Source organism: Haemaphysalis longicornis, unplaced genomic scaffold (assembly GCF_048455015.1).
Source record: "Haemaphysalis longicornis isolate Haplotype H1 unplaced genomic scaffold, Haemaphysalis longicornis Haplotype H1 scaffold_12, whole genome shotgun sequence".
Taxonomy (NCBI): domain Eukaryota; kingdom Metazoa; phylum Arthropoda; class Arachnida; order Ixodida; family Ixodidae; genus Haemaphysalis; species Haemaphysalis longicornis.
Genome location: NW_027526225.1, coordinates 103391328 through 103407001, shown reverse-complemented (window position 1 = coordinate 103407001; position 15674 = coordinate 103391328). Strand labels below are relative to the sequence as shown.

The window sequence follows — 15674 nt, the reverse complement described above, 5'->3', positions numbered from 1 at the left end:
ATGGTGGGGAGAGCTAGGCGGGACTGGAGAGACAGGCGAGGAGGGAACGGAGCCGTGTCGCCACCTGGCGGAGTAAGGCGAGGATGCCGCCGCCGCAGCGATAAGCGCGCGCCATAGAGGAAAGCCTGGAGGCCATGTGAAGCTCAGGGCTGTCTGCGATGAAGGAAACTTTCGCTATCAATTAGGGTTAGCCAAAGCTAAACCACAGCAATTTTTTTGTTATTACCAGTGGCAAAGTGGTACATAGCACTTTGAACGGCACTTCGGAGCTGTGAGTGGGGTGTGTGACTGATTCGAGCGACACGCTGTGAGCCAATTCGGAGCACTATTCATTGCTCTCTCACGTAATGAGTCTTATTTTCGATAGAATTTGTCCCCAAATGTCTTTACCCAGAACACTGTTTCTGTCCGGGGGTCTGAGAGGCAACATGGTGTAATGATATCGCATTCATGTCACTAAAACGCCCATTGTGAATTTGTCAATGAATTTATTTTGTGGTCATTGGAATTTCGAATAACCATGGAAAGCATCACGGGTCTAGTGGGAAAAGCGCACAAAGGCTGTCGAGAGGCATCTACACATAGTGAGTTGACTGAAAAAAGTATACGTATTTTGAAGCCCCATCTCAGCGGCAGATGTATTGTGCACACCGAAAGAAAAATCAACATGGCATATTGTGAGAAGCATACGCTGTTCTCAAACAGTCGTATTTTTAATCGAATTCGCTTATCAGCTCAGCCACAATTTAGGGTTTTGCAACCTACAAAAGTACTAAGTAAAAACGGACTGGAAGACTGCAAAGATAATTGCGACAAGCTTGAAAATAAAAATGAAACAAAGGCCCATGAAAACCATGGCAGGCAGTCATGTGTGAGATATTGGATAAATGGGGGAAATCATCATTATTGTAATCATTATCAGTCAGCTTGTGTACAGATAATACCATTTATTGAGTGCATTCATCCTTGGAAATACAAGCAGCTCTTACGATATGTTATTTGCTTTTAAAAAATGCCGCAAATTAATCTCTAGTACCGTACTGGAAAGTCATAACTACTACTAGTTTTTTTTTCTATTGAAACTTAGTCTTAAAGAGGACATTTCAAATGACCAGTAATTATAGGGAACTTTGACGCCTCTGGTGTAGTTTTTCCACACTGCGAGAAGAGTCGCGAGGAGTTAAGACGTGATCATATTGTGCAGGCATTTCTTGTCAAAACAAACGTGATTATTTCCGTGTTGCTATCCTCAGAACCTGGGCCACCGTCTCACGTTTATCAAGAGGGCCGACAGGAAACTGCCGTCGTTGTCGCCTGGAAGGAGCCAAGTCTGTCCAACGGTGTCATTCTAGGGTACAAGGTGCGCACTTGAGGACTGAGTTGCATGTGCATTCTGCTTAGGCTATGGAGAGCCTAAGAAAGAAAAATAAATCTTTTGGACATTCTGCTTCGATGAAAGAAAGAAAACATTTTTCGTGGCAGGAAAAGGTAGCTTCTTTAAGGCGCGTTTTTTGTAAGCCAACCTGTGAGCTGTGTTTCTATGGAACTCGAAAGCTTGATGTATATCGGCTTGCTAGAAAGCTGCTGTGGAAGGTTCTGTGGTAAATGCTCTCTCAAGATTCTGCTCTAACAAGTTAGAGCAAGCAGTGCGTGCAGACGATCATTTACACACTATGGAAGCAAAGGACAGGAGCGCTTCTTTACACAACATTGGGTTCTCGTCAAAGAACCTTAGGGAGTTCAAATCGATCCTCAGTTTTCTTGAACCTCAGCACACATCATAACCTTAGTATCGCTTCGGCACTTCAAATGCTCAGCTTTCCGGTTTTGTGTAACGCACTGCAATGAGCCCAGGTACTTGTGAGATCACTGCCGCAATAGAAGGAGCAGTGTTCAAACTGCGTAACGTGGCATAGCATGCCTGTCACCTGATTGCATTGAAGTATGCGACGTTTCTTATGAACACCAGTTCTTCTGTATGCCGGCATTGGCTAGTAACGTCAAGATAACGGGAATGTTTGCGTGCACTCTACGCAGATTACAGTTAAACCAGGATGTAATGGAGTTGACAAAAGTTCGCAATTTTTTGTTACATCCAGGTTTTCGTTGCATGTAGGTTTCGAGTGAAGTATCGCGGGAATGAAGCAGAAACAAAGCCAAAATGCTAGAAATCAGTGAAGGTGAACTCACCCTTAACAAATTTCTTCTATAGCGAAAAACTGCGTGAGTTGCGCCTGCTGCTTTCGCACGTGCTTAGGCACTACACGGCGCTCCAAATAAGCAACGCCACTTACTCCCGTGTTAGCTCAACATAACTTAAGTATCACATCTGCCGTTTGACACTTTTAACGCGTTACAAGAACCAAACTTATGCTGAAAGAGTGCCTTTTGCGAATGGGATGTTTTTTGCGGCACTCAAGATTGTTGAGAGAATGCGGCAGGATTCCTCTTTCTCACCAGCAAAAACGGCATTTAAAATTGTGCGCTTTTTTGAAAAGGCACAACTTCTCGTTTTCTAGCAGCAGCACTCATCACCGAAGAAGCGATAGCACAGATAGAAGAGGAGACGCGCGACTGCACGCCGACAGGACGGCCTGGAACCTCAAAATTTAAGTGTGGAACTAAAACCGCAATCACACGTGGAAACGCACAGTAGTTGGCGGTGCGGGCAAAAAAACAGAAACGTGAATGGTAGTTAGTCTTGCTCGGTGGTGTGGTGTCAGGCTCCACAAGCAGAACCAAAAGTGATTGCTCCCTTAGCCGCGAGATGCTGCTGGCCCCTACGTTCATCGTTATCGTCATGACGAATTTCGCATTTAGGCGATATTAGGCGTTTTCATTTCTTCTAGTTCCTTACACTAGTGCTAGTATTCGCTAAATTAGTTCATTTATTCGGCCAATTTTTGAGTAAAAGTGCAAAAAACATGACTGATCAGCTCGCCGACTTTGTTACATCAAGGTTAACCGCCACGATGTTTCGTTACATACAGGGTGGCAATTGGGAATTCAAAAACTTCGTTAAATGCAGGAATTTGTTCCATTGAAGTTCGTTACATCAAGGTTTCACTCTATTCGTTGTTATAATTTTTGCTAATAACATCTAAAACTGTTTTATTAAAATTTAATCTCAACTGAAATTTCATTGTTTACATTAATCTTCTCTTCATTCCTTTTTTTGTGTTGTTTTGGGTCTAATTAGGTCATTCTGGTTAATCTGAATTCACCGCGTGTGGCAAAAGCATCAGAAGTGGGACCAGAAGCAAGACAGATGCAATTTGATGGGCTGGAAGCTGGCACAGCGTACGTAACGGAAGTGTCGGCAAGGACGTCAGCTGGTTACGGCAAGCCAGTGAAGATCACAGTTTACACCAGGCCGCGTGGTAAGAAGTCTTATTTCTTCCACGCATGCATTCTTTTAGAACACCACCTTCCCTGACGATCGGCCATCTTGTCTAGTCATGTGGCATTAAGACTATTACCTGTAAAAAAGCACATGCCCTCACGCGGGCCAGGTTAAAAAACTATATATGTGTAAGTTATGCCCCAAGTCACTACCTCAATATGAGCATTGGTTGTGATGTGACGTTATCATCACTGTATGGGCAGTCTACTGCAGATGAAGAGACAGATTCCTTGTTATGGCCAGATCGTGTAAGTCTCTCCCAGCACTATACCTGTAAAGAGGTCATGTTTCATTTGTCACATCATTTTGCTGACATTGAAGTTTGGAGAACCCCAATAAAGCCATCCCTCAATTTCTTTCCTTCCTGTTGTTATCTGATAAACACAAATACTGCAGGTACACAATGTGGCATAGGAACGTTGCATTTAACACCTGTCATAAGCTTTTTAACCCAATGGGTGCTAGTTCCGAACCTCAAATTTATTTATTTATTTTTATTTTCAAGATACTGCAGGCATGAAGCCCAAGCAGGAGTGGTACAGGCAATAAACAGGAAAAAAAAGAATATGAAAAGTCAATCAAGTCTAACATCACATACATACAACAATCAATTAAGCGTGATTACATGACTTACATTTTTCAAAAAAAGGGGGGTGGGGAGAGAAACATGACACTGAAGTAAAACAATGCAACAACACAATGAAACAGTGGATAAGGCAACAGCAAATCATTTTCACGTCACCAGGAAGACATGCGCGTCAATAGAATCTGTCGACAGAAGGGCGGCAAGCAATAGCTTGTTCCACTCACTGATCGTGCGTGGAAAAAACGAAAATTTGAAAAGATTAGTTTTGGCGAAATATGGAGTTAAGGCAAGGGCATGTAAATTACGACCGCGCCGTGTTGCCAGGAGACTAATGTAGGGGCTGGAATCAAATACGAGCTTCCGGTTAAATAATTGATAGAGTAATTTTAGCCGAACTGATTTACGTCTGGATTCTAATGTTGGGATACCATGTCTTTCCATGAGGGCAGAAACGGAGTCTGTTCGCCCGTGCATACCATAAATAAAGCGGATGGCTCTTCTTTGAATTCTCTCGAGGCAATCGATATTAGTTTTCGTGTGAGGATCCCAAATAACGCAAGCAAGAGGGTCCCATAACGCAAGCATAACGCAAACTCCGTCTTAGCAAGCCTTGTTGACTTGTTTTTAGAGCGCAGCCCTGTGGCAGCCGTCTCTGGGCTGAGTTGCGTCGTCGTCGTAACCAAGAACGATGGCAAGAACAACAGGGACCCGTTGGGATCAGCTGGGACTAGCAGCGCCCGGCTGGGAATTTGCCATAAATCAGCAGGGACCAGCTACCGTTTTCTCTAGGGTGAATAGTGAAAATACCGAGTGAACGATGGCAAGACCGAACAGTGAAAGAAAGCAAAGGAGGAGAGTGTCGCGAACGTGGGAGGGGAGGTCGGTTCGCCGAGGCGGCGCAAGCGCTCTCCGAAAGTGCGGTGGGGGAGGATCGGGGGGCAGTATGCTGTGCCCGCACGAGAGGCTCGTCTGCGCGATGCTGGCGAAAACATGATGGAGACGTGCGTTGCCTGCCTGAGACACGGGTTGCGGTCTCTTCCTGAGACGCACTGCGCCACCGATGCCGAGGCTAATCATCGCTGCCGTCGAGAGAACCCACAAATAAGTGCTGTCTCAGCGCACTTCTGCTGGACCCAAATATCGCATTAGGGAGCATCGTAATCGCCACTCAATTTTTTTTATCGATGAGGAGACACTTGAATATTCTGGCACATTTTGCGTTCATGCGAAATAAAAAACGAGCTCCTCAAGCAGCCATGCTTTAAAGATGTCCAGAAAAGTACCATGTCCTGACACGCTATCGAGCCCATAGGGTGCCCCCCCCCCCCCCCCCCTCCCGCGCAGCCCGTTTCCAGTGACGTCCTCCCGCCTGAATTTTCTCAGTTCAGTGAGTGTTAACGGAGTCATATCGCACCTAAAAAGAAGTGCAGTGGAGGGGAAGAACAAACTTGGCAGCAAAATTGTGATCTTCCTATCATTCGTGAAAAAGCGACATTAGTGTGAGATATCCTTGATCAATGGTTGCACGAGTTTACTGACCGTGTTCAGAACGTGTTTCGGGCCCCTTTAACAATGCAAAGAGAGTTAAAATGATTGGTATATAGGCAATCATACGTGTATTCTTGGCTCTATACGGGAGTGGCATCATGCCTACAATGTTCCTCTACCGTGCAGTCCCTGTGATCGAGACAAAGGCCCAGCTGAACTCTGTCAGTGATACAGCCATCACGCTGCAGCTGGCACCACTTGGCGATCAGTCGGATGACATCAAGTAGGTTTCTTTCGGTGTCTATTTTCTTTCTGCCAGTCACACGTCACTATATTCAAGGCTGGGTGGGTCCGGCGCCAAGGCATGATGATCAAAGTGTGTTTTTAACGTACTAACTTGCGGGCAGCAGTTTGATACTCAGCGAATACCTGCATTAAAAGCAGAAAGAAAGTACATATTTTGTATGGTTGAAGCGTTCCTGCATTTAGCAACAAAGAGAGCTGCAATAAATGTGAGCTCTAACTCAAAATGTTCTTGAGCTGCAAAAAATGAAAGTAAAACGCTTTGCATTAATTGGCCAATAAGTGCCTGATTCTCTTCTTGCCTAAAATGGTTTGCTGTACAGACAGCAGCTGCCAAGATGATGCCAACATATTTCATTTGAGGCGTGTGAAATTACTGACAGCAATAAAATGTCTGTGTTACCACTTAAACACGTGAACTAGGGCGAAAGCATTCTGCTCTGCTTTTTTTTCTTTTTTATAAGAATGTTGTTGATATTAAAAAAAGCACTATTGATGAAACTCCTCTCACTCTATTTTTCCGGGTGACAGAGCATTATGTATGATTCCGAAGTGTAACGTTGTTTGCACTCCTGAGTGTCCAAAATGCTTGCATCGGATAGTTTAGTTTTATCCAATTACAGCACTGAACTTGTGCCGAACGACTAAATTGTATTTCTTACCGGCTACAAAAAAGTAAACATTTGGGCTGGTTGGTACATATTCAAGAATAGCAAAAACAGCGCAAAGGACGGGACAAGAAAGAGCAACTGGACTAAGCGCTTTAGAACAACAGGACCGCGTTTCGTCCTGTTCTTCCTTGTCCAGTCCTTTGTGCTGTTTTAGCTATGCTTACCGGCTATTTACGTTCTTTTCTGCCATATTGCAGGGCTTACTATGTGCTGGTCCAGAGGCACGATGACCGAAAGAACCGTACCAGGCGGTCGGCTGGCGATTCCAGCGAGGCCAGTGGTGCCGATAGCGCCCTCCACGAGTGGACCAGTGGCACGCGAAACTACAATGAGTCGATGGCCATGAACCTCTCGTTCTACATGGCAGCTAAGCTGACTCCTGATGAAGTGAAGAGTCAGGGAGAGTTCACCGTGGGTGACGGCCGCTACTACGGGGGCTACTACAACGCGCCGCTCATTCCGGAGGCTACGTACAGCGTGGGGCTGGCAGCCGAAGTGAACTTCCAAGGAGTAAGTGTGTCTTGCGTGCGGCGGAAGTGACTCGGCCCATAATAGTGGCTGAACACTGCAGTGCAGCCACGATTTACTGCACGCTTTGGCGTGAACTTACCCGATTCGATCAAATCCAACCCACCAAACCCCAACCCAACCTACCCTCACCTAACCTAACCTAACCTAACTTCTTCCATCGCCTTTAAGGGGCCATGTAGACGAAATACACGTTTGTTTTATTCGAAAGATTTCGTTTTTTTGTGGTGCACCCAGTGCTTGTCCGCAAGCAAACGATGCTTTATTCACTGGCAAATTAACTGGCAAATTCAATTTAAATTAACACTTTGAATCTCCCGCGAAATCGTGTTTTTTCGTGACGTCTGCAATGATGTCATATAGGGTGGGGAGCCCTGTTTACCGTTAGTCAACCTAGATGGCGCCACCATCCCACGGCTGGCCGTTTTCTGCCTTTGCTTTGTTTTTTGGCCGTATTTGTACCTGGCGTGTTTTTGTTGAGGTAGAAAATAAATGCTTTGTGAAACACTGTGTTCGCTGGACAAAATGGTCACATAAGACACTGTCGCTTGCGCCAATCGGCCTGTGTACTCTGAGACAACCCCAAAAAGCGCCGCAGGGCTGTGCAGCTAAAACAGCATAGTGCGTGCGGTACCAACAGCAGTACACACCGGTACTTCTATGTTTACGTGCACTTTTGTAACTTTCCACTGTTTCCAGTTTCTCTCTTAAAGCTATAAAAAGACTGTGCGCTAAATGCAAGCGCAAATAAGTACTTTGGCAAGCTTATAAGCTGGTCTAATCTGCGTTTCCTTTTGCAGGCCTCAGCCAATCGCAGAGCTGTCACATATGACATCATAGGTTCTGTTGCGGGAAATGAGCTGGCGGGTCCCACGGTCATTACATGTTTGCTTAATTATGTAGCTTATTTGAGCGAACTTTACATTACAAGTGAATTCATTATGATTCTAACTAGGCAAACTTTCGAATAAACCAAACTTGTGTTTTGTCTTCATGGCCCCCTTAAATGGACGGACAACCGATTTTTGTCGAGTGTATGCTCTTTAGCATAAATACAAGAGCGTCCCTTAAAACACCTTAGCGCGCAATGGTGTTGCTGATAACGACCTAGAACTTTTTAAATCAATACTTTATAACTACGAGTGGTATGGGCCCTCCTAAAAATATTGCTGTCAACCATGACACACAGTAGCGCGGCAACATACTTTTGTCTGCATGCGAGATGAAAAGCGGTATTTAAAAACTTGTCCCCAGCGAAAAAAATAGCCAATTGCCGGGTTTCTTATTACTTTATGTGTTTTCTTATTCACTAGTCCAATTTGCGCGAAGGCGCCATCTGTTGGGATGAACGATAGGTAGAATGCTGGCTTCATGTTATGGAGGTCGGCAGTTCCATTTTCCCCAGGCGTCTTCCTTTTTTTAAGCTGCAGTTGGCGTTTTCGTGAACTCAAAACGAATATTTCGGCAGAAGCAACGCCCCTGACTCAGGCACAATCGTCAAAAAACATACAACACAAGCAGGAAGCTCTTTCACTTGGTGTGTTTACTGAACGCTGCCGTAGACCCTGGACTGAACATGGATGTTCAGTTAGCCACAATGAGAGCAACGCAGTGGCGGCGGCGGGTGGCATGTCTCTGAAATTTTCAAAATAGTGTCTGAAAATGCAAATTCAATTTAAACTTATACAAATACTTGTGTTAAGAGGTTTTCAATAGGCGATTAAACGTCTCAGCTGTTTCAGTAGCTGCAAGGTTTGCAGACAAAGAATTGAAGCGCTAAGACAATGGCACAAGCGAGTCAACACACACAAGGCGCTACTTCCAACAGTTTTATTAGCAGGCGAATACACATATATATACACATGAACACTGGCCTACGCCAGTGTTCAATTTCATCACAATTTCATCACATCACGCTCGATTAAAAAATCACGCTATTTCTTTGATAAGGCGACAGATGCAGTGCTAACACACTCGTGGTCTGCTTTCGCTATCATGTGGCAACAACTGCGCGCTTGTCGAACAGGGGCTTGCAACCATGCTGCTTGCAGTGTGACACAAGCCATCCCCCCGTGTTGTTTTTTGCGTTATTGCTGTGCTCACGGAGACGATCATTGAGGCACCGCCCTGTTTGGCCTATGTACTTTTTCCCACATTCCAACGGAAGGCTGTAAATAACGCCTTCCTCGCAAGCTACAAAGCGGTTTTTGTGCTTTTTGTTGCACGTCGGTTTCGTGGGAAGGCTGGGGTCTCTCAATCTGCATAGCTTGCCCAATTTGTTGGGAGCCGAAAAAACAAACCTTACTTTCTACCGCTCGGCTATCTTTTTCAAATAGTGGGAAAGTTTGTGTACGTAGCGTATAACCGCCGTTTTTTGCTTCTGCATGGGCATTGCCTCGATCTCACCATTGTCACCTTTTTTTCCATTCCTTGAGCAATGTTTCGGCTACCGAAACTAACAACTGTTTGGGGTACCCGGCAAGAGACAAGCGCGCTTCTTGATTGCCAACGCTCTGACTCATTAAATGGGGCATAATTTACTTCTAGCATTCCCGAAGCACGAATTAATTTTACAATCCCCCTTTTCACAAGCTTTGAATGCGCAGAGTTGTAGATGAGGAGCGGCTTATTCGCTCGTGGTGCGTAGCACCAGCAGACATGTTTATCGTTCAATGAAAGATATAAATCTAAAAACCAGATTGACCATTGTGAGGATTCTTCATGTGTTAGATCAAGCCGTGCGAGACACTGCCTAACTTTTTCAATACCTTAAAAGCCTCCGTCTCAAATATGTCACGCTTGCAATTACAAAATTAGAAAATCATCCACAAACATAAAGATCTTAACCACCGACGTCCCTTCAAGAGAAGCGGAGACGACCTTGTCGAGCCTTGAAAGATAGAGATGACTAAGAACGGGGGTGATACAGGATCCAACGCAGATTCCTGGCTTCTGAAGGTGTGCTTGATCGTTGCACAAGATAAAAGTAGATCTAAGGTAAAAATCTGAAAGCTCTAAAAGTTACTGCAAGCTACTCCGGTAGTGTTTTTGAAGGCAATAACGCCATAGTCATCTATAGCACTTAATACACACGTTAACCGGTCTGTATGAGGTATCGAATAATACATGTTCTTCATGTCGAAGGAGAAGGCATTAACTCCCTCGTTCAAGCGTGACGTGAAGAACTAGATGACCTGTTCTGAGTTCTTAACAATGTAAGAGTGATCTACAGGCAACATGCTCAATTTTTCTTGCAAAAACAAAGCAATGGTCTTAATCCACGTTCCATTTTCAGAAACAATTACACATAACGGAAGGTCCGCCTTGTGGGTCTTGGCGCTAAAAAATACCTCAAGGTAGTCACGCTTACTACTGTCTATAGCTTGGGCTAGACCGCTGAGTTTTAGGGCATTGCAAAGTTTTTCCCCTCACGTTTAATGATTCCCCTCACGTTTAATAATTCCCCTCACATTCATGACATAACAGCGAATCCGCTGTAAAACGTGACGGGAAATAACTCGCGAAATTCATATTTGACGCTACTACGCAGTTACCAAACTTCAAGCCTACTGCCATGGCGCCTTGGGAGTCCGCAACAGATCCTCACCCAACGCTAACCCGATTTCTGCGATTAGAACTTCCGATGCAAGTCAAAATATAACACCCAGTTGCCAGATATCTGTTCCGACGATAAAATCGCTTCAAACCGGCCTTACACACCGCCAGCTGTTCGTCTGCTAGTTTCGTTTTCCAGGGGTCTAGTGTTGCGTCTTAGTTGAACTGTCTATTCGGACGGAGTCTCCAATAAGTTTTGTACTGTTTCATTTCAAAAATGTTAGGTGGCACTGCAATGCAGGAGGCTTGTAGTGCTGATCTTTTTTATTTCACAACAGCTACTCGGCCAAAGTTTGCAGGCCACGATTCTAGCGCACCGCACTTGGTTCCTGCAAGCAAGGCTACAATATCAAGTCAGAAGATGATAATAAAGCGCAACTTCATGTTTTATGAGATAACTGGCAGTGAACGTCAATTAGTATCAACAACGCAGTTCCGTTTTACACTTTATGCAAGTATTTCCGCATCGCATGCTTGTCCAAATACTGTCTGGCCGTAAATGAAACGTCAGGCATTAAAAAGATGTGTTTACGTTTCAGAAGGGGGGGGGGGGGGAAGGCGAATTGGTGCCTCTGATAATGTCAAACTACCAAATTTGTTCTAGAGAACCACCCAAAATTGCACATTTTGAAACGAAGGCAGGACTTCACCGCATGACACGAGCACCACGCGTGCTAACTTTTTCGTATAGATCTGACAAACTGTTCCGCGCAAGTTGACGTTTTTTTCTCTGGCGTGTTTTTGAAATGTTCTTCTACAAAATGTATATTCTAATTTTTTTCTACTACCGGTGGTTTGTTATACACAACTCCTTTATCATTTTCTTCGACAACTGAACAACAATTTTTATTTTCCTATTTTTTCCCCAAATATGATGCATGAAAATATTTAAAAAACTGGTGTTATTGGAAAGGCCATTAAATATTCTGCATTTTGTTTTCCTGTAATTAGTGCCTAACCAATTTTGTAGCAGAAAAAAATGTTTTCTTGGAACCCTGAAACTCGGGGAATTTTCCCGCGGTCACGAAAGAGATAAGGGCTGCCAATCTAGGTGCTCTCATTCGTCTACACATTCGTGTAGCCTACAAAATAAACTGCGACACCTAAGGATGCGGCTTGTCATAGTGGGAGTTGGAGAAAAAAAGCTGTCAAGGTTGCAAGAAAAGGGAAGAAGTACTCAATGGCTTAATCACTACATTGTCAGCTGGAAGGGAAAATATGTCAAAGGCCAATGAAAGATCTAGTTAGCATGGTCACAGTAGGGTAAGTACGTGCTTCACGACGGCAGTATTTTTCGGTAAGTTTTATTCCTGATATGTGCAGGAAACACAGAAGTTGCACCTGGTGCGAAATATCCAACAGAGACTACATTCACATTTTTGGTATTTCAGGACAGCAGGATATCCTATCAGCTCCTTACAGAGCCAATTACAGGTGAGGGATTATCAAGTACTTTTTTTATTTTAATCAGGGCGACAAAAGGCAACTGTGATTAGGTTTGCATGCAAACATCCTTTCTTTTTCAGAACTCACTTAGGCTGCCAAATCGTTACTTGTGAATTTTTCAAATGATGTAGTTTGTGTACTACGTTTCGAAATACCTAGTCATACGGTTGCTATTTACTGTTATCAGCTTACATATATGAAATAATTTTATAAGCTGTCTGCACATGCATGCGTTTGCAGAAATTTTCTGGGGTCAATCCATTTTTTTTAATTTTTGTAATAGAATAATGTGCAACACGCTGCGTAACTCTACTGGTTCTGTGTCAGAAAACTCGTGTGCGGGTGTTGCCATTGCACAGACACTGTGAGTGGCCTTGAAAGGTCATAGGTGTTCTGAGTGACCTTGAAAGGTCACAGGTGTTTGCGATGTGTTCATTTCAGTACGGAAGCAGGATCCTAGCCCTGGCTCCTCCTCTGGACCAACCGCTGCCATCGTCTGCATCGTGATTCTCATGCTTGCACTTATAGCGGCCTTGTGGTGGGTTCTCAGTTTCTTTATTTTTAAGTGCGAATGCACTTTATAAGCGACCCCGAACCTTCCGCCGTCCGCATAGCAACAGCTGAGAGTGCGCGCGCTCTTCGTCTTCCTTAGCAACGGGGGGAGATGGGCGCGCGCTGCCTGGCCGCTGACATGGCACATACCCACGTGGGAGATTGGCCAGGAATAAGTGCGAATGCACTTCTTAAGCGAGCCTGAATCGTCGCGCTCGCATAGCGCCTCTTCTCCCCCCTCGCCTACTCTCATAAAGCCCCTTTACTACTCTCCAGCTCGCAACACCCTCTCTCGGCGCGCCAGCCAGGCCACTACACTATATAAAAAAACAGCATCCGGCGCCAGGTTTCGATCTGCGGACTTTGCGGCCGCAGCGCGACGCTCTACCGACTGAGCCACGGACGCGACGTTGATATCAGTGTTAGTAACGCGCCTTATATCTTTAACGCATTCAAACTACGTCGTCAGCGGCGTGCGTTGGCGACTCAGCGGCGTTATAGCGGCTTGATAACTGCGTGGTGTACACGTGATACTACAAACCCGCTAGTTCTGCATTCTCTCACGTGACTGCGCCTCCTCTCCCTTCACTCCGGTCGGCGCTTCGCAGCTGCGGTGCGGTGCGCTCCTCCTCTCGAACATACACGTTAATTCACCAAGATTTCCGCAGAGGGACAAACGAGGCGTGTTAAGCCGAACGTTATCACGAGGGGGTGTTAATGTAACTAACGGGCAAAATGCCACCAAACTTCAACAAACTCCCCCTCATAGCATCACCCCGTGCTTCGCACTTCCTCATACTCCCCTTCGGGGAAATGCGGGGGAATTTTTTTTCGTGTGCATTTTGTAACACACAGCTCACTCATTTGCTTTCCCATTTTACGCGAATGTCGCACTTTATGGCCAACAGTCGAACCGGACTATATCGAACTCGTTTACATCAAGTTATCGTTTATATCGAACGATTTCCGGACTTGGTATGTTTATAACAAGAATATCTATCCAAAATTACGCCTATATTGAACAAAAATACCAGCGACTCCAAATATACAGCTAAACCTGGATATAACGAAGTTGACAAAATCTTGCAATTTTTCGTTACATCCACTGGGTCTCGTTACAGGCAGGTTTCGAGTTAACGCGTGAAGGATGCTGAAACGAAACCAGAATGTTTGAGATCAGTGAAGGTGAACCCACCCTACCAGGACTCATTTCACAGTACAAAACTGCGTGGTTTGCGCCTGCTGCTTTCGCACGAGCTTAGGCACTACGCGGCGTTCCAAAGAGGCAAGGTCATTTACCCCCGTATTCACAAGCGTAACTTAATTATCGCTTTTGCCTTTCGAAAACGGGTTTCAAGAGCAAAAATTGTGCTGGCAGTGCGCCTTTTCGCGAACCTCATGCTCAGTTCCGCACTCAAAAGTATTGAGAGGGTGCTAGCTGGGATGCTGTACCGAGCAGCGATGGCATTTACTTGCTCGTCTTGAAGAGAGAGAAGGTTTCGTTTTCTGGCAGCGGAACTCATGACAGGCGAACCAACATCGCAGATAGCAGTGCAGATGCGCGACCACACACCGACAGGCAGCCTAACACCGCAGCCAGCCGTGGGAACGCACGGTCGTTTGTGGTGCGGGCGAAAAAATTAAAGTGTAACAGCCCTTTCGACGTGGTGTGTAGCGAAATTAAAAATGGGTGCTACGTTAGCCATTGGATAGCGCTAGCCACTCCGTTCATCATCATCATCATCACAACAAATTTTGTTTTCAGCGATTCTAAACGTTCTTGTAGCTGCTTGCTCGTTAAAGTAGTGCTAGTATTCGGTATGTTAGTGCGTTTCGCCAGCCGATTTTCGGTAACAGTTAAAAAAACACTGACTGATCAGCTTGATGAGTGAACTGGATGAGGGATCAGCTTGATGAGTGATGACTGATCATCAAGGTTAAACGCAGCAATGCCTTCGTTACATAGAGGTCGCAAACACATGTGCTTCAATGAGTGTGTTTGGTAGCCTTTCCCTCATAGTGGACGAGAAATGCCACAGGCTCAATTTAAATGTGGTTTCGGCTGGCCGCTCAAGGGCAGCAGCCCTTGTTCCTTTACCATCACTGCGCTACCACGCCGTGTTCGTCGAGCTGTTGAGAAATTCCCATGCAAAAAATGGTCCTGGCCCGCCCATTGCGCTCGCCATGCTTTTCTTGTTCGTTGTGTTTGCGTCGTTCGCACTTTGTGGACTTTATTTCCTCCGTGTTTCGTGCGCTTCATGGACCTTTAATCTATATCAGTGGCGGATATGAAGGGGGATGTTGCCCCCTCCCCAGACGAACTGACATAGACCATGATTAAGGCCTATGACATGCGTCACTCTTTGGCAGCAACCTGTTTTGCCCGTAGGCAAGTAGATTAGATGGTTTGCCATTGCGCGTCTTTTTAATTCGATGTCTGCGCAATACGCAATGCGGCAAAGCCAACTTTACGCATTTGAGTTTACAAAATGGCGGTAATGATAAGCGAGGGCCCATTAAGCGTCTTAAGAAAAAAACGCTTCCCGTGGTTGGTTTCGCACCTGGGGCCCTCACGCTTAGAAGCCAACATGGTTGAAGAAGTTTGGATGTTGTACTGTTACATTGACACAGGTTACATGAAAAAAGCTTTGCATTTTAACCTTCTTTCTCGTAGAAAAGGGGCTTCCAATTTGGTTTTTCTACTGCAGAACACTTACTATTGAAACAGATAATAACAAGGATGTTTACTAACGCATCGGAAAGAAACTTGCCTTGGTCAGAATTGAAGTCTGTACCCTTAAAGACAATTCCTTTGCTGATACATAAGTAAAAGTCCTTGGTATGGTTCTTCCTGTGTGTACAACTTTTCAATCGTACTGTTTCTACGCGTTCTTGTATATATATATATATATATATATATATATATATTGAAAGGTGATTTATTGACGAAGATCTTTCTGGAGGCGAGAGGTTAGGAATCGCGGATCAGGGAAGCGGACACGAGCCGATCGAAGCAGACCGAGAGAACCCCGTCACTCCAGGCGATGGCGATGAGGATTACCGACAGTCTTTTTGCTGATGA

General features: G+C 45.1%; 1 protein-coding gene across 1 annotated transcript in view; it reads left to right on the top strand.

The window, feature by feature from the left end:
- LOC144163147 (receptor-type tyrosine-protein phosphatase S-like) overlaps positions 1 to 15674 on the top strand; it is a 137642-nt gene that overhangs the window by 89271 nt on the left and 32697 nt on the right. Inside the window, exons 20-25 of the mRNA XM_077693972.1 lie at positions 1254 to 1360; positions 3200 to 3380; positions 5664 to 5760; positions 6649 to 6961; positions 11986 to 12028; positions 12482 to 12578. Coding sequence (XP_077550098.1) covers positions 1254 to 1360; positions 3200 to 3380; positions 5664 to 5760; positions 6649 to 6961; positions 11986 to 12028; positions 12482 to 12578 — 838 coding nt within the window. The remainder of the gene's footprint in view (positions 1 to 1253; positions 1361 to 3199; positions 3381 to 5663; positions 5761 to 6648; positions 6962 to 11985; positions 12029 to 12481; positions 12579 to 15674) is intronic.